Source organism: Chiloscyllium plagiosum, unplaced genomic scaffold (genome assembly GCF_037043375.1).
Source record: "Chiloscyllium plagiosum isolate Xiang-an unplaced genomic scaffold, Cpla_swu_hap1 HiC_scaffold_4, whole genome shotgun sequence".
Classification (NCBI taxonomy): domain Eukaryota; kingdom Metazoa; phylum Chordata; class Chondrichthyes; order Orectolobiformes; family Hemiscylliidae; genus Chiloscyllium; species Chiloscyllium plagiosum.
Genome location: NW_028270142.1, coordinates 134,479,093 through 134,498,977, shown reverse-complemented (window position 1 = coordinate 134,498,977; position 19,885 = coordinate 134,479,093). Strand labels below are relative to the sequence as shown.

The window sequence follows — 19,885 nt, the reverse complement described above, 5'->3', positions numbered from 1 at the left end:
ATCGACTGAGTAAAACACGGTGCCAAGAATTAGGAAAGAGAGAATTTTTTCACTGTGGGTACAGAAGAACTTTCTGAGTCAGTATGTCTTTTGTTTAACATGGAAGGAAAATAGTGTTGGATCTAGTTCTGTGACATGAAGTAAGGCAAGTAGAATGTGTAACAGCAGGAAATCATCTTCCTACCAGTGTCTGGAATATAATTCTGTTTAAAAACATCAAAGATTATGAGGCACAATGATGGGAGTGCCAATGTCACTGTTTTAAGAAAGAAGATAAACACAGGTAAATTGGGAAGGACAATTGCTGGATTAGACGGTAATGAAAGGACGGAGGGAATTGAGGAAAAGGATAGTTCAAATAGTTCAGCACTTGTCCTTCAGTGGGAAAGTCTAAAGTACAAGATGCCAAAAGAAGTGAAACTGAAAATAAAATGTTAAAAAGGAGGCTTATGACAACAAGGCAGGGCAGGTGACTGAGGTGTCAATGGGGGAGCACTTTGGGGCCGGCGACCATAATTGTATTCGCTTTAAAATCATGATGGAAAAGGATAGACCAGATCTAAAAGGTGAAGTTCTAATTTGGAGAAAGGCCAATTTTGACGGTATTAGGCAAGCGCTTTCAAAAGCTGATTGGAGGCAGATGTTCGCAGGTAAAGGGACGGCTGGAAAATGGGAGGCCTTCAGAAATGAGATAACGAGAAACCAGAGAAAGTACATTCCTGTCAGGGTGAAAGGGAAAAAACAATGACTGCAGATGCTGGAAACCAGATTCTGGATTAGTGGTGCTGGAAGAGCTCAGAAGTTCAGGCAGCATCCAAGGAGCTTCGAAATCGACGTTTCGGGCAAAAGCCCTTCATCAGGAATAAAGGCAGTGAGCCTGAAGCGTGGAGAGATAAGCTAGAAGAGGGTGGGGGTGGGGAGAAAGTAGCATAGAGTACAATGGGTGAGTGGGGGAGGGGATGAAGGTGATAGGTCAGGGAGGAGAGGGTGGAGTGGAGAGGTGGAAAAGAAGATAGGCAGGTAGGACAAGTCCGGACAAGTCATGGGGACAGTGCTGAGCTGGAAGTTTGAAACTAGGGTGAGGTGGGGGAAGGGGAAATGAGGAAACTGTTGAGGTCCACATTGATGCCCTGGGGTTGAAGTGTTCCGAGGCGGAAGATGAGGCGTTCTTCCTCCAAGCGTCTGGTGGTGAGGGAGCGGCGGTGAAGGAGGCCCAGAACCTCCATGTCCTCGGCAGAGTGGGAGGGGGAGATGAAATGTTGGGCCACGGGGCGGGGTGAAAGGGAAGGCTGGTAGGTATAGGGAATGCTGGATGACTAAAGAAATTGAGTGTTTGGTTAAGAAAAGAAGGAAGCATATGTCAGGTATGGACAGGATAGATCGAGTGAATCCTTAGAAGAGTATAAAGGAAGTAGGAGTATACTTAAGAGGGAAATCAGGAGGGCAAAACAGGAACATGAGATAGCTTTGGCAAATAGAATTAAGGAGAATCCAAAGGGTTTTTACAAATCAGCAAGGCGGCCTTTGTGTGGAGCCACAGAAAATGAGGGGAGGTACTAAATGAATATTTTGCATCAGTATTTACTATGGAAAAGAATATGGAAGATATAGACTGTAGGGAAATAGATGGTGACATCTTGCAAAATGTCCAGATTACAGAGGAGGAAGTGCTGGATGTCTTGAAGCGGTTAAAGGTGGATAAATCCCCAGGACCTGATCAGGTGTACCTGATAACTCTGTGGGAAGCTAGAGAAGTGATTGCTGGGCCTCTTGCTGAGATATTTGTATCATCGATAGTCACAACTGAGGTGCTGGAAGACTGGAGATTGGCAAACGTGGTGCCACTGTTTAAGAAGGGTGGTAAAGACAAGCCAGGGAACTATAGACCGGTGAGCCTGACTTCAGTGGTGGGCAAGTTGCTGGAGGGAATCCTGAGGGACAGGATGTACATGTATTTGGAAAGGCAAGGACTGATTAGGGATAGTCAACATGGCTTTGTGTGTGGGAAAACATGTCTCACAAACTTGATTGAGTTTTTTGAAGAAGTAATAAAGAAGATTATTGGGAGACTGATTAGCAAGGTTAGATCTCACGGAATACAGGGAGAACTAGCCATTTGGATACAGAACTGGCTCAAAGGTAGAGGACAGAGGGTGGTGGTGGAGGGTGGTTTTTCAGACTGGAGGCCTGTGACCAGTGGAGTGCCACAAGAATCGGTGCTGGGTACGCTACGTTTTGTCATTTACATAAATGATTTGAATGCGAGCATAAGAAGTACAGTTAGTAAGTTTTCAGATGACACCAAAATTGGAGGTGTAGTGGACAGCAAAGAGGATTACCTCAGATGACAACAGGATCTGGACCAGATGGGCCAATGGGCTGAGAAGTGGCAGATGGAGCTTAATTCAGATGTGAGGTGCTGCATTTTGGGAAAGCAAGTCTTAGCAGGACTTATACACTTAATGGTAAGGTCCTAGGGAGTGTTGCTGAACAAAGAGACCTTGGAGTGCAGGTTCATAGCTCCTTAAAAGTGGAGCCTCAGGAAGATAGGATAGTTTGGTATGCTTTCCTTTATTGGTCAGAGTATTGAGTACAGGAGTTGGGAGGTCATGTTGCGGCTGTACAAGACATTGGTTAGGCCACTGTTGGAATATTGTGTGCAATTCCGGTCTCCTTCCTATCGGAAAGATGTTGTGAAACTTGAAAGGGTTCAGAAAAGATTTACAACGGTGTTGCCAGAGTTGGAGGATTTGAGGTATTTGGAGAGGCTGTTTTCCCTGGTGTGTCGGAGGCTGAGGGGTGACATTTTCGAGGTTTACAAAATTATGATGGGCATGGATAGGATAAGGAGACAGTCTTTTCCCTGGGGTTGGGGAGACCAGAACTAGAGAGCATAGGTTTAGAGAGCAGAGGGGTAAGTTATAAAAGAGACCTGAGGGGCAACTTTTTCACGCAGAGGGTGGTACGTGTATGGAATGAGCTGCCAGAGGATGTGGTGGAGGCTGGTACAATTGCAACATTTAAGAGGCATTTGGATGGTTATATGAATAGGAAGGGTTTGGAGGGATATGGGCCGGGTGCTGGCAGGTGGGACTAGATTGGGTTGGGATATCTGGCCGGTGTGGACAGGTTGGACCGAAGGGTCTGTTTCCATGCTGTACATCTCTATGACTCTATTAGGAGTGAGATGCGTTGAACCACCAGGCAGATCATGGTCAGTACAGTAGGGAATTGAAAAAGCAAATATGATAATGCAATGTGAGGTTTTTGAGAAAAGATTAACATTATTAACATTAGGTAACATTAAATTAAACATTTAAACATTTTCTAAATTTATGAGGTATAAGAGGTAGCTAGGGTAAAACTTAGGCTTGTTAGGCACTGAAAGGGAAGTCTTCATGTTGAGGTAGAGAGCAAGGCTAAAGTACTTGTATCTATCTCCACAATGGTTAACAATAAAAGAGAAGAAGGAAGATGCACACACAGTAGTATCAGCTAGTGAAGGTGAGTCAAAAAATATGATCTTTACTTGATGCCTCACCTGGCCCAGATAGATTGCAACTAGATTCAAACTTAGAAACAGCAAAGGTAATTGTATATAGGCATTGTGTCAGACTATTGAAAGATTGTGAATGTGATACCCTTACTTAAAAAAGGGGTGTACAAAGTTAAAAATCACACAACACCAGGTTATAGTCCAACAGGTTTAATTGGAAGCACACTAGCTTTCGGAGCGACGCTCCTTCATCAGGTGATAGGTGCGTGCTCCGAAAGCTAGTGTGCTTCCAATTAAACCTGTTGGACTATAACCTGGTGTTGTGTGATTTTTAACTTTGTACACCCCAGTCCAACACCGGCATCTCCAAATCTTAAAAAAGGGGGGAGCTGGTGGCATAGTGGTGATGTAACTGTACTAGCAATCCAGGCCAGTGTTCCAATTTCAAATCGTACCATGGTGGATAATAAAATTAGAATTCAATAAAGTCTGGAATAAAGAGCTAATCAATGGCAGCCACGTATCCAGTGTTGATTGTTGATACTGATAAGCAAAGTTCCAGATGTCGAGAAATCTAGACAGGATGGTGACGTGGGCAGAAACAAAGCAAATGCAGTTTAGTGCAGAAATTGTGGAATATTGTTGAAAGTATTGTCAAAAGCTTCTCGTCTTGCATTCTTCAGCACATTTGCAAGACTACTGAAATAAGGAGGAATAATATTCTAAACAGTATGAGAAGAGAGTGCTGGTTGGTTAGTTAGTGAACTCTGATAGAGGTTTGCTATGGAGAATGCACCAGTTATGTGATGGCTGACAGCTAACAGCCAGGATTTCATTGACCTGGTCAAGAATTGAACTAAAGGATTACTGTCGCCTAGTTTGTCAAGTTGACACAGGCACAACGTATGCACATAATACTTCTCTTTGTAAAGAAGCTTTGTAAAAAGCCCTGTGTTTGGTATAGCCACCAGCTATATCAATACACAAAACTGGGAGCCCAGCCTGACTCAGGTTCAGCAATGGGGTACAATCAGACATGTTACTAAAACAATGTATTCTCGAAAGTCTCAGAATTTCTCATTAGTCTGTACAAAGTAAACTGATCTTACTCCTACCATACTAGGAGATACAATTTGGAATTGGCTCACTAGCTGTTCTTTGTAAAATTATGGCCCGAATTTGACCATGGAAGCTAGAGTCCTGTTGGCAGGAATTAAAGAAACAATTTGCCGGTGGCAGCCAATTAAATAGCTGCTGCCAGGGGACTGCTGTCCAATCACCAGAAGAGGTGGGAGTTGCTGTCCAATCACTAAGACCTGTTCGGAGCTGCTGTCCAGTCAGTAAGAGGTGCTAGGGGCTAATGACCAGTCCTGAAGAGGTACCAGCCCAACAATCAGCCCCACCTGTTGAGGTGGCCATTGCTATGGCACCAGTTACAAGGAGGCGGCACCTCAATATCTGGGGATCCTCAAAGAGAGGGAATGAGACCTGGGAAGTGCCAGTGCTCTGGTAATTGTGGGGATTTGTCGTGCATTGAAGGAGCTTAATTGTGTTCCAAATAGGCAGCTGCTCTTCCGACTTTCCTATCGCTGACCTGGCAGTAGGAAGACATCGGACAGACTTGTCTCTGAGCCTTTCCACTGCCATTCTGTCTGCCTGCCCATCTCTTAGCCCTTCAGCCCAGGGCATGGCAAATTCCAGGTCTGTGTATTTGCTTATTGAGAAATCAAGTTTGGTCTCAATTCTCAGGCTATTGGCTATTAGAATTCCTGCCAAAGTTGTTTACAGCATTGTTTACAGTTCTCACATGAAGAGCAGCTATTTTGAAACAGGTAGTGTCTTGTTTCCTCTGCTTGTGAAATCATATTCCAGTAAGAAAAAAACAATGTCTTACAGATGAAGTAGAAATAATAGAGAAAAGCACTACAGTGATTCAAAACAAGGGGTTTGCTGTAGCATCCTCATGGATCTAGTAGTCTCACGAACCAACTCATATCATATTTGAGCATCAATCTCAATTCTCCTCAATTAATTGTTTTCTTTCATTGAGAGCTAACCATGTGAATAATTGGAGTAATGTATCCCTTACTGCCCTGTCTTTATTAGTTCTCTGCATAAAGTTGAAAGATTTCAATGTTGAGATGAAATTCTAACTGTATTATTTTCTCCAGTTTTTTTCCTAACCATCCAATTGTTTTTCTTACAGTAATGAGGCCACTTAGCATGTCTTGCAGTTTTGACTTGTCAGGTAAAGGCAGCTCCGTACCTGACGTGGTGGTTTTTGTCATGTATCGCTTTTGCTTTTGCATCTTTCACTTCATCCACCTTTGTTTTAACCATTCTTGGCTCCTTTGATTATTTTAACGTTGCTGTTGGTTTTATGGTTTGTGCTTGATGCAGCAGCTTTGGTGGTTGTGGTTTCAATGTCTACGGTAATGGGGCGCTTTCAGCATTTTGCAAATTGAGCTTATGTCAACAACGAGTAAGTTCGGTTCGATGTGGAAGTGCTTTTGTATTTACTTGTTCATGAGCAGCACAGGCAATGACATCATTTATGCCCACTCCTAATTGCCCTTGTGAAATAGGCAGTGAGCTGCCTTTCTGAACCACTGCAGTCCATGTGGATGAAGTTATAGCCATAGTGCTATCAGGTAGAGTTCAAGATTTTGACTCAACATTGATGAAGGAGTGCAATATCTCAATATAATCATGTATCACTTTTTGGTGACGGGGTGTTTGTGTATCTGCTCCTGCCATTACCCTACAAGGTGGGAGGTGTCAAAGCAGCCTACTGGAGCTGAACGCCTGTATATATGTGGGACCTGCTGTTATCCAGATACAGCATATAGATGAGGTCTAGGAAGGGGCCAAGATCTCTGGGGACTCCAGAGATATCAGGGCAAGAAGGAAGAGTGATTAGATTGAAATTCTCTGGATTCAATTGGAAAGCAAAATGAGAAATCAGGAATAGGCCTTCCCTTTGTTTTTTTTTGTTCAGCTTTTCTTTTCTCCCTCATGAGGTGATTAAAGAATCTTTCTGCGTGGATGGGCAAAGACAGGTTTCTAGATCTTTCTTAGCTCCATATGTAATGTAACCACATGAATGATTTTAAACAGCTACATCCATTACATGATGTGAGTGATTGAATTTCATTTGCTGAGAGCATATTTTTCCTGCTTTACAGTAGAAGACAATCTGTGAAAATGCAGAATGGGAAATGCTGGACTTGTAGCTTGAAAGTTTGTTACTGTGTTGGGTGGAGTATATGGCATTGCATGATAGTGAAAATCAAATCAGCAACTGTTTCAAATCTCTCCTAATTTTAATTTTCAGAGGCGTTATGTAAGTCCGACTAAACTCACACAATTTATGCACCATGCAGTGTCTGGATCTACCCTATAAAATTTTTCCAAGCAGAGAGCATTGATTAGAGGTGAAGAGTTAACCCTGCACCCACCCACTGAAACCCCCTCCAAATAAAAGCTCCAAAATTTGAAGTGCTGAAGTTATTTGTGATATCTCTACACAAACTGAGGATGTAATCTGGGCCCTCACTTCTCTGTGTGCCTCAGTACTGTGTTGAGCAATGCATTTACTCATTAGACCAGTGGGGATGTTAGACGGTTCTGAAGGGAGACCACTCAGTAGAGATTCTATATTTTGGATTCTTACTGTTGAAGTAACCAAGTGCTTTGTTTTTTTATTCTGCATGTGGCATTGCAAACAATGGCTTTCACAAGTACTCTTGCAATTACTTTAATTATTTAAAAAGTTATTCTTTCCTCCCTACCTTATTAAAAGAGCAGACAATGATGTTCTCTGCTACCTCTGTTAGGTTTGGCCTGTAGTAATGTATTGAGATGGACTCACCTCTGACCCTTGCTCCCATCTGAAAGTTGAGCAGCTCACCATTCTTGCTGACCATTCAATCAAACTGAAAACCTGGCATGGAAGGAGGGTCTTTTCTGTTTAAAATAAAGTGCAGTCAGAAGTTCCTGGTACATAGGCTGGAGCGTCGATATCCAATTGGATGGCATGGTGGCTCAGTGGTTAGCACTGGTGCCTCAACGCGGTAGGCACCCAGATTCGATTACAGCCTCAGGTGACTGTGTGGAGTTTGCACATTCTCCCCATGTCAGCGTGGGTTTCCCCCCACAATCCAAAGATGTGTAGGTTAAGTGAATTGGCCATGCTAAATTGCCCATAGTGTTCAAGAATGTGTAGGCTAGGTACATTAGTTAGGGGTAAATATAAGGTAGGGGAATGGGTCTAGGTAGGTTACTCTTCGGAGGGTCGGTGTGGACTTTTTAGGCCGAAGAGCCTGTTACCACACTGTAGGGATTCTAATTCCATTATTTTATGAGGCCGCATTTCAATTTTATGTCAAATGAACTGAATGTTTAAATCCAGAGAAGAGCTTTGCCATTTGAATTTGAGCAGGCTGTTCACCCTCCCGAATCTCTGCCATCATTCAGTTAAATCATACCTGAGGGGGATGCTGGGAAAGTGATGGTGGGTGCCTGAGCTGTGGCTATGGCGATATCGTAGTGAGCAGGCATGCCATTTGTGGTCGGTGTCTTTTTGAAAATGGAGAAGATTTAACAACAGACTTCAAGCAACAAAGTTCACCTGGTGAGAAGGGTTTTACCCTCTTTCATGATTAGAGTTGCCACGTTTGCCTGGTTTGCCAAGACGCAAAAAAAAGTGTTTGAGTCTGCAATTTGCTTGTGCAGAAAACGTGTTGAACACTGTGATAACTTGAATATATCACCAGAATAGGAACAATGCGCTTTCACTGTTAGGCTTGTACATTTTAGATGTTTTACAGAAACTGACTCAATAAAAACACACTGCCAGGAGCAATACCAGGCAGGTGGCAACTCTAACTTTGACATGCAAGCAGCAGACAAAGTATAGTGTAGGAGTAGCCTTCCGAAAGATCCAGTCATAGGGTAGACTTTTTGACTCCCTTCTTCTGTGTTTACAGATGTGACAACCCCAGAGAGGAGCAGGAAGACCTCACCCCCTCCTATGGCCAATGGTGCAGTTATGTCCCAAATTACAGAGACTGATGCCCACACGTCACAAGTCCAAAGAAGAAGACTCCTGAAGGCACCTACGCTGGCAGAGATAGACAGCTCCGACTCTGAGGTAAGCAAAAATGTGCTCGTGAACCTAGTCTCTGTTGTTCATTTATTCATGTGTGTGTGTCCACATGTATGTGCATGTGTGAACATAAAAGTACTTGTTCCTGCAGTATGTATGCGTGTGGATGTACGTGTGAGCATGTGTGAGTGAGTAGTTTTTGAATTGAATTGAATTTATTATCACGTGTACTGAGGAATACTGTCTTGTGAGCAATACAGGCAGATCATAGAGTTGAGTAGCATTGATACGTATATAATAGGTAAACAGCGACAAATACAAAAACACAGGTACAGGCGAATGTTAAGAATTTGTGAGTCCATTCAGTGTCCTAACGACAGTAGGGTAGAAACTGTTTCAAAACCGGCTGGTGCGTGTGTTCAGGCTTCTGTACCTTCTCCCTGATGGTAGCGTTTGTAGAAAAACATGGTTTTTTGCCTGTAGTTAAACATCGGAGAAAGAATTTTAGACTTTTTCTCTTGCACTCAAATCAGGACTGTAGTGCAAGACACCAAATTTAGAAAATTCATGTGTCTAACTTGCTCATCAATCTTGATGAAAGATGAAAGGTGTTGACATCATATCTCTTTCTCTGAAGGGTTTTAAGTTCAGTATTACCAAACACTTAATAATAGAGATATCTGCAGAGTGAAACTACCCATCATGTGTTTAAGTAAGTACACAGGTGATCTCATTGAAACACATAAGATTCATTAGAGGTTTGACAGGTTAAAAGCTGAGGGTATCAACCCCTTCATGGGAGAACCTAGGACTTGAGGGCATAGTCTCAGAATAAAGGATGCCAATTTAAGACTGAGATGATGAGGATTCTCTTCTGTTAGAGGGTTCAAAGTCTTTGGGACTTCTTGCTGTGGGGGTAAACTCCTTTTGTATATTTATGACCAAGATAGATCTTGACCACTTGGGAAATCAAAGGTTATGGGGAAAGGGTAAGAAAGTGGAATGTCAGATCACCCATGGATCAGAGAGAATGGTGGAGCAGGTTTGAGAGGCCAAATGGTCTATTTCTTATGGTGAAAGAGAAAGAAAGGAATGGATAAATGTGATGCAATAGATTTGGAGATGGTTCATAGAGTTATATAGCACAAAAACAGACCCTTTGGTCCAACCAGTCCATGCCGACCATATTCCCAAACCAAACTAGTCCCACTTATCTGCATGTGGGACTCTGCATCCCTCCAAACCTTCTTTATTCATGTACTTATCCAAAAGTCTTGTAAATGTTGTAACTGTACCTACATCCACCACTTCCTCAGGCAGTTCATCTCACACATGAACCACTCTCTGTGTAAAAAGGTTTCCCCTCATGTCCTTTTTAAATCTTTCTCCTTTCATCATAAAAATATGCCCCCAGTTTTGAACTACCTTACCCATGGGAAAAGACCCATGCTATTTTGTGGAGTATAAAAGCCCAGCACAGATTATTTGGGTCAAATACCTGCTTCTATGCTGATAATTTATGTAATTCTTTAAATACATTAATGTCATTACAGTATTCCTTTTTCCAGTTGATGGAGAAACTGCAGCAACTTAATATGCAAATTCTGTGGCAACTGTTACCATTATTGGGAAATTAAATTCAGTGTCATATCTGGGCGGCACGGTGGCACAGTGGTTAGCACTGCTGCCTCACAGCGCCAGAGACCTGGGTTCAATTCCTGCCTCAGGTGACTCTGTGTGGAGTTTGCACGTTCTCCCCGTGTCTGCGTGGGTTTCCTCCGGGTGCTCTGGTTTCCTCCCACAGTCCAAAAATGTGCAGGTTAGGTGAATTGGCCAAGTTAAATTACCCGTAATGTTAGGTGAAGGGGTAAATGTAGGGCAATGGGTCTTGGTGGGTTTCGCTTCGGCGGGTCGGTGTGGACTTGTTGGGCCGAAGGGCCTGTTTCCACACTGTAAGTAATCTAATCTTCTTGGGGTTGGAGTCATCTCAATCTCATATCTTTGTACTGTATTAAAAGCTGGAATATTGGTCTTGATTCAGAGTGATTGTATTTATTTCCTTTTGTTCATGGGATGTGGGCATCACTGGCCAGCCAGTGTTTATTGCCCATCCCTAATTGCCCAGAGGGTAGATAGGAGTCAGCCACATTGCTGTGGGTCTGGAATCACGTATAGGCCAGAGCAGATAAGGTTGTCAGATTTCCTTCCCGAAAGGACATTAGTGAACCAGCTTGGTTTTTATGAAAATGAACAGCATCAGGCTGTGTTTTGTCAAAATTTATATTGAGTTTGGAATTGAAGCCCACACGTGTTTTTTAGGTCTTTGCCATATTGATTAACGTTCTTACTTATTCCCGATTTTGGTGCTTTCTTATGCACTGATGGGATGTGGGTGTTGCTAGCTGGTCAGCATTTATTACCAATCCCTAGTTCCCCTTGAGAAGCTGGTGGTGAACTGCATTCTTGAACCGCCGCATCCATATGCTGTTGGTTGACCCATAATACCCTGAGGAAGGAAATTCCAGGATTTTGACTCAGTGACAGTGAAGAAATGGTGATATATTTCCAAGTCAGGGTGGTGAGTGGCTTGGAGGGGTACGTGCAGGGTGGTGTTCCCATGTACCTGCTGCCTTTGTCTCTCTAGATGGCAGTGGTCATCGGTTTGGAAGGTGCTGTCTAATTTCTGTAGATTGTACAGAACTGCTGCTGTCGAGAGAATGGATGTTTGTGAATATGGTATCTATCCATCGGGCTGGATGATGTCAAACAAGGAGAGTGCAGTTGGAGTGCAGCAAGTGGGCAGTAAATTGCAGCCAAGCTAGCAATGGCTACATCCCTTGAATAATTAAAAGAAACGGTACATGGACCATATGATTCAGAGCAGGAGTAGGGCCAATGGACCTTTGAGTCTGCTGCACCTTTCAGAAAATCAATGTTGACCTTCTAGCAGTCTTCATTTTCCCATCCTATGCTTTTATACATTATCCCTTCCCTAGTGGAACATTACTAGAAGAAACTATTACTTAGATTAGATTACTTACAGTGTGGAAACAGGCCCTTTGGCCCAACAAATCCACATCGACCCTCCGAAGAGCAACCCACCCAAACCCATTCCCCTACATTTACCCTTTCACCTAACACTAGGGGCAATTTAAGCTTTTCGGATGCTGCCTGAATTGCTGTGCTTTTCCAGCACCACTGATCCAGAATCTGGTTTCCAGCATCTGCAGTCATTGTTTTTACCTCGCAATTTAACATAGCCAATTCACCTAACCTGAACATTTTTGGACTGTGGTAGGAAACCCACTCAGACACGGGGAGAATGTGCAAACTCCACACAGACAGTTGCCTGAGGTGGGAATTGAACCCAGGTCTCTGGCACTGTGAGGCAGCAGTGCTAACCACTGTGCCACCCATAAAAGTCAGTTCAGAAACCACAACACTACAATGGCTGGGAATTGAACCCGGGTCAACTGCTTGGAAGGCAGCTATGCTCACCACTATACCACCATCACCCTGCCAGCTATAATTAAACGCACCCGTTCCCTGACCGGGAATTGAACCCAGGCCACAGGGGCGAAAGTGCTGTTTAAGCATTGTGTGAATTTTAATTAGACATCACCCAATTTTTTTTAATAGATATTTTTATTAGAAATTTAACATTTTTACAAGTTTACAAAAATAAACAAAACTCTCAACTACAAACATTGATATACAATTAAATCAAATATACAATAGCCAAAATTTAACAAAAGAAAAAAATACCGAAAAAGAAAAAAAAACTCAACTGTCTACTAATCTAACGTACAACTAACCAGAGTGTATATTTAAGTCTCTTACATGCTCGGAATGTGTTAACATCAGATGTAATAAAACCCGTATTCATGCGGGATTCCTCTCCTAAGGGGCCCCGGACCAGCCAGGTTTGTAATCTCAATTAAATAAAAGCCCTTGTTAGGATAGCCGAAATATCTGTATTTATGTAATTCAAGAAGGGCTGCCATATTTTATAAAATAATTCGGTCTTTCGGTGCACCATATTTGTAAGGAAGTCAAGGGGAATACATTCCATAATTAATCTGTGCCAATTTGAAAGTCCAGGGGGGCCCTCAGCCACCCAGTTCACCAAAGTATTTTTCCTTGCACAGAAAGAGAGAATAGAAAATAGTCTCTTCCCGTACATGTCCAGGGAGGGAAAGTTCGAAAAGCCCAAAAGGAGAGATACAGGGTCCACTTTAATTTCCGTTCCTAAAATTTCTGTCAGGGTACTTGCTACTTTAGTTCAATATCTACGGATCTTATGACAGGTCCATAGGCAATGTACAAGAGTGCCCACCTCTATTTTGCATTTGGGACACATTGGAGATGCTCCTGCCTTAAATTTTGCCAATCGAACCGGTGCTATATGGGCCCTATGAAGTATCTTCAGCTGGATAGCCTGGGTTCTGTTACAGATAGTAATTCTTCTAGCGTTTTCCCAAATATTATTCCACGTTTCTATAGAGATTTCTAGTCCTAAATCCTGATCCCATGTTTTAAGCAGATTGTCCATATCTCCCGATACTTCATCATATAGTAAATGATAAATAGTACTGATGGAAGATACCCCCACTGGTCATAGGACACTACATTCTCTATCTGATTTATAAAGACTATCTAATAATGTAGTCTTCTTCTGTATATAGTCTCGAATTTGGAAGTATCGAAAGAGGTCTCCAATAGGTAATCCGAATTTCTGACGCAGCTGTTCAAAAGACATCAGGACCCTATCCTTAAATAGGTCCCAGAGTTTAAAAGTGGCATCTGTAAACCCCGGTTGGAATCCCCATGCTCCCACTATTGGTGCATAGGGGGATGTTTTATGTGAATTACCCTCATTTTGCCGCATTATATTCCAAGCCTTAATTGTGTTTAGTATTATAGGGTTTTTACAGTGATCTGTAATGATTTTCCTCTTGTCTGAAAATAAAAGGTTAATAAGTGGGTATTTTACTTGAGAGGTCTCGATGTCCAACCAGATTGATTGCGGATCAGACAAGACCCAATCAGCTATGTAACTTAATAGGGAACTTAACTGATATTTCCTAAAATCTGGGAAGTCCAATCCTTCCCTTGTCTGTGGAAGCTGTAGCTTCTTCATCTTAATGAGGGGCCGTCTATGATTCCAGATAAAGGAACCCAGCCAGCCATATAATTTACGTAGCGCCGTCCTCGGCAGCATCACCAGAAGCATTCTCATAGGGTATAGGAGACGGGGCAGGACAATCATTTTAATTAGTGCTATTCTACCCAACCAGGAAATTGGAAGGTCTCCCCATCGCTGGAGGTCCTGCCTTATCCTTTCCAGTAAATGCACAAAATTAGCCTTATACAACTGACCAAATACTGGAGTAATAAAAATGCCTAAATATAAGAAGCCCTCCAGGGACCAACGAAAGGGAAAAAGGGATCCGTCCACTAAGTGGGGGGTCATAGCAAGGCCACCCATTGGCATAGCCTCCAATTTTGAAAAATTAATTTTATAGCCTGAGAATGCACTAAATGTATTAATAACTTGGATTAGGTGAGGTATGGACATCAGAGGATTACTGAGGAATAGAAGAACATCATCTACATAAAGGGTAATTTTATGTTTACCTGTACCAATCCTCGGGGCCGTTATATTAGGATCAGCTCATATAGCTTCTGCTAGTGGTTCAATTATTAGCGTAAATAACAATGGAGAGAGAGGACATCCCTGACGGCAGCCCCTACCCACACTGAAGCTATCCGAACCTAATCCATTGGTAACAACAACTGCTTTGGGATCACGATACAATGTTGAGACCCATTTGGTAAATACCTGTCCAATGCCAAACCTTTCCAATGTGTAAAGTAAAAATGACCATTCAACCCTATCGAATGCCTTTTCCGCGTCTAATGAAACTACTACTCCTAGTATCTTTCCCTGAAGACAGGCTTGAATCATATTCAAAACCCTTCTAATATTATTGGATGATCTACGGCCCTTAATAAACCCCGTCTGATGCTCCTTTATAATATGTGGCAGTACCCTTTCTAGTCTCAGTGCTAACGTTTTAGAAAGGATTTTAAAATCTACATTTAGCAAGGATATTGGTCTGTTGGACATACAATCTTCTGGATCCTTTCCTTTTTTAAGGATAAGAGAGATATTTGCCTCTTTCAGCAAAGGTGGGAGACAGCCCTGACTATATGCAGTTATACATGTCCATAAGTGGACCAGCCAATATTTCTGTAAATTCTTTATAAAATTCAGCTTGAAAACCATCTGCCTTACCGCTCTGAAGTTGCCTAATTGCATCAAGTATTTCTTGGACTGTTAGAGGAGCATTTAGGACCAATACCTGTTCCGGAGTTAGGCCCGGAAAGGTCAATTTTTTTAAAAAATGACTGCATCCTCCTACTCCTATCTTCACAATCCTGCGATTTATATAACTCAGAATAAAATTCTCTAAAGATCGCATTAATCTTTTTATGATCATGAGTCAAAATACCCGTACTTTCCTTGATAGACGTAATAGTCTGAGGGGCCTTTTTTTTCTTTGCAAGAAATGCTAAGTATCTACCCGGTTTGTCACCATATTCATATAACCTTTGTTTTGCAAATAATATTTCCCTCTTAGCCGTTTGAGTAAGCGTAGTGTTTAGAGCTGTCCTAAGAGCCGTAATCCTTTACAATTTAATAATAGAAGGTCTATCAGTGTATGCTGTTTCAGCTGCTTTTAAGCGAGCTTCAAGCAGACGCTGTTGTTCTCCCTTCAATTTTTTCCGGGTCGCTGAGTAGGAGATGATCAAACCTCGCGTGTAAGCTTTGATGGTCTCCCACATCATTGATGGGTTGCTAGCTGTACCTGAATTAATTTCTAAAAAAGTTTTAAATTCTTGAGAGAAGTACTTTACAAATTTACTATCTTTCATTAGGAAGGGGTCCATACACCAATGCCGAGGGGATGTCCCATTGTTCCTCGCCTTGGTTTCCATATATACAGCAGCGTGGTTGGAAATTGCTATACTACCTATTTTACAGGATGATATGGAATTTTAAAAAATCGAGGGGGCAAAAAACATATCAATTCTGGTATGACATTTATGTGGATTGGAGTAGAAAGAAAAATCTCTGCCCTGTGGATGAAGACATCTCCATACATCTACTAATCCTAATTCTTTGTTCAGATCCACCAATTGTCTAGATCTGGGAGATACTCCTGCAGTACTCTTGGGAATCCTATCTATTTCCGGATCCATAATACAATTAAAATCTCCCCCTATAATTGTGTGACGGGCACCAAAAGCCATCAATTTTGAGAAGGCTTCCGTTATAAATTTAAAGGGGTGTGCCGGGGGGCAGTACAAATTTAAAATCCCATATCCCTCTCCATTTATAAGGGCTTTAATCAAAATATATCGTCCAGATTCGTCTTTTATCTGATTTAGGATTTTGAAAGGGAAATTCTTCCGAACAAGAATAACAACTCCCCTGCTTTTTGAGCTAAAAGAAGAAAAAAAGGCCTGATCAAATCCACCCTGTCGTAATTTCAAGTGTTTTTTATCCAACAAGTGTGTCTCCTGTAGGAGAGCTATATCAACTCTTTCTTTCTTAAGATTTGATAATATTTTCTTCCTTCTGACTGGCGAATTACTCCCCTTGACATTCCAGATGCACCACTTAACCGACTGATCAACCATAATCATCTGGGCAAATCCGAGACCCCTCGGGAGGGGAAACCCTATCCAGAACATCCCGAGCGTAGAGCATATAAAATTTACAAAAATAAAGGCTCTCTAATACACTCACAACAGTATAATAAAAAACTATTTCTAAATTAAAAAAATATAAAATGTATCTAAGTGTATTCCCGCCTCAGGCGACTGACTGTGTGGAGTTTGCACGTTCACCCTGTGTCTGCGTGGGTTTCCCCCGGGTGCTCCGGTTTCCTCCCACAGTCCAAAGATGTGCAGGTCAGGTGAATTGGCCATGCTAAATTGCCTGTAGTGTTAGGTAAGGGGTAAATGTAGGGGTATGGGTGGGTTTCGCTTCGGCGGGTCGGTGTGGACTTGTTGGGCCGAAGGGCCTGTTTCCACACTGTAAGTAATCTAATCTAAGTGGAGATTTTCCCCCTTGTTCCCAGGGGGTGTCACTTCCTCTCCAAAAGTCCATCATAGCCTCTCCCAACCAATGCCCCATCCTTGACTCAGGCACTCCTCAATAAAATGAGGAGAATTCAGATATAATACAAAGCTAGAGTTAACAGTGAGCACCCTACCCCCACCCATACCAACACCTGGATATATTTGGTAATGTTAATACCATATATAAATATATAACTATAAAATTACAACCTCAACAAATAATAATTAAATATAATAATACAAAATAACAAGGGAGAAACAACTCCGCTCCTAAAGACAGAGGTAAAATAGAATAAGGCAACCACCTCCCCCCACCAACATTAACCATACCCCCAGCTCACACACACACATATATACATAAAATAATAAAAGAAAACAACCCCAAGGGGGGGGGGAGAAAATCAAATCCGTCTCCCCCCCCCCCCCATGATAATATTAAACAGTAAGGTAAGAAAAAAGAAAAAAAAGGGGGGATATAAACCAAAGCGGGGGGAAAGGCAAACCAACATCCATTATCTCTTACAGTTTATCTAAGAGAGTCCAAGAATTCCTTAGCCTTTTCTAGTGATCCGAAGTTATATACGGATCCTTCATGGTTAAAGCGTAGCATCGCTGGGTAGCGTAAGGAGTACTGAATATTTAAGTCCCTTAAACGCTTCTTCACCTCGTCGAATGCCTTCCTCTTTCGGACCAGAACTGGGGAAAAGTCCTGGAATAACATGATCTTGGATCCTTTATAGATCATAGCTTGGGGGTCTTTTCCAAGATTTCTAGAAGCTTCTAGGAGTATCTGCCTCTCCCTATAGCTCTGCAGCCGGAACAGGACCGGGCGTGGGTGCTGGTTCGAGCCGGGCCCGCGTATTGCGACCCAGTAGGCCCATTCTACCCTTACCTGGCCTGATCCAGCTTACAGATTTAAAAGCTGTGGCAGCCACTGCTCGAGGAACGCTGTAAGCTGGCCTTCCTCTTCCCGTTCGGGAAGGCCCAGCAAACGAATACTGTTTCGACGACCTCGATTATCGAGGTCGTCAATGTAATTCTCTAAGGTCCGGACTCGCTGTTCGAGAGTCCGGACCTGATCCACGGCCGATTGCGCTGTAGTTTCGGAGGACGCGGCCTTTAACTCCGCCCCTCCAACTTGGCGCTCGATTTCCTGGATGTCTCGGTCGTGCTTCTGCAGCGCGGCCGAGAGTGAGTCCCATCGATTTCGGGATTCTTCAATAAAAGCGTCGATCTTCTCATCCAGTTTGGAGATCATTTCTACAAGGCTTGTCACTGTAGGTAAGCCCCAGGGGCGGCTGCAGACGTCTCTGCTGCATCTGGAGAGGTTGGGAGAGGGGGTCCTGCTTGCTGAGAGCTGCGGGCTCCCTTCCCTTTGGTCATTTTTACTAAATATTAGATTGTTTAAATTTAATATTAAACAACTAATTAAATTAAACAGCTATTATAAATGATTTGGTGAGTGTGATGGGGGTGGGTGACCCACTTTACCCAAGTCTTGGGAGGAGCACTATAGACTCAGACTTGCTGGGTCGCCGCCATCTTGGATCCCCCCAGACATCACCCAATTTAAGTCAAGGTGATGAGTAATGGTACTTAACCTTCTATGTGTTGTGATTATGAAAACCTACTTGTTTATCATTGGCCTGAAGTTCACATTCTCAGTTAGACCAGTCATGCTGACTACACAATGGAACCATTCAAATTTGTTGGGTAGACATAATAACATGAACAGTGCTGCTCTGGGAGAGTTTTCATGCATTTTGATGCGATTGTTTTTCTAAAATGCCCAATTCGTGTCTTATGCTCGGATCATCTGATGTATGCAGTGTATCTGTGTCACCAATTCAGAATGTCAGTGCAATTTTCAATTGTTCAATTGTTTGTCGTTTGACTAGTGTGTGTGCCTGTTTGTGGTCTGCTGTTAGTTAAATCTGTGTGTTTAACTGGAGAAACATAAACTAAACTGAAATCCAGCAGAAGTTGTAAATATGAGAGAGTTTTAAAGTTCCTGTTTGGACTTGGAATCATATAGAGATGGCATTGTAGTTTCTGAAGTGTAAAACATAAATGTCAGGGTCCATGCTTTGTGACTAAAATGTTGACGCAGTGTGCCTTTATTTATTTTTCATCTGGGTTAAGTGAAGATGGTGAGTTTATGCATGGTCAACAGATGTTGGCCATTTTGGTCTTGGGTGACCAGCTCCACTTGTGTGGGAGCTGCTGACTTTGTTAGATTTCACTCTCCCATAGGCCAGCTGTCTCCAGCCTCGGGTTATGAAGTGGGTTCTATGACTGTAGCGTATTGAAAATAGAGACAATAGAATAGAATAGAAATTTATTGTGACGTGTACTCTTACTTGAAAGGTTTTATAAGTCACCCCACCACAGCACCTACACTAATGGCAGAATTCAGAGATAATAATTTTAAAAAAGTAAAATGAAGGCAAAGTTCATCACAGTTCAGTTAACGGCTCCTGGGCTCAGGAAAAGCCATAAGGAACAATGGAATATCTTGAAGACGCAGCCTGGATGATATCGCCTTTCTGTAATAAAACCGCCATTCCAGTATGATACCGCCATTCCGGGATAATGCTACCACTCCAGGATCATAGCACCATTCCAGAATGATGCCACCACACCAGGATGACGCCACCATTCTGGGATAATGCCGCCACACCAGGATGTACCAACTCTCTCCGGGATGATGCCACCATTCTGGGATAATGCCGCCACACCAGGATGTACCAACTCTCTCCGGGATGATGCCACCATTCTGGGATAATGCCGCCACACCAGGATGTACCAACTCTCTCCGGGATGATGCCACCATTCTGGGATAGTGCTGCCATTCCAGGATGATGCTGCCGTTCCGGGATGACATCGCCACTCGGGATGATGCTGTCACTCAGGGGTGATGCAGCCATTCCAAGATGATACCACCATGCTGGGCCGCTGGAATACCTTGAAGCTGAAGATGAAGAAGACCTTCGCATGGGGAAGGGACCTGCACTCTGGGTCAAGACCACCATGCCGTGCTGAGACCACCACACCACTTCGCTTCCTGGGGCCTGGTTGTAGACCTGGAGCTTTGGCCCAGACTGCAAGTCCAGGCCAGGGGGAATCAACCC

The 19,885-nt window shown here is 42.8% G+C and overlaps 1 protein-coding gene across 4 annotated transcripts in view; it reads left to right on the top strand.

The window, feature by feature from the left end:
- Nucleotides 1-19,885, top strand: part of LOC122548856 (protein spire homolog 1-like) — a 207,915-nt gene that overhangs the window by 145,472 nt on the left and 42,558 nt on the right. For 2 of the 4 annotated variants that reach the window (XM_043687728.2, XM_043687730.2), the window contains exons 9-10: nt 5,703-5,744; nt 8,485-8,648. In XM_043687728.2, the coding sequence (XP_043543663.2) occupies nt 5,703-5,744; nt 8,485-8,648 (206 nt within the window). The remainder of the gene's footprint in view (nt 1-5,702; nt 5,745-8,484; nt 8,649-19,885) is intronic. The other 2 variants (XM_043687729.2, XM_043687731.2) reach the window with 1 other exon arrangement.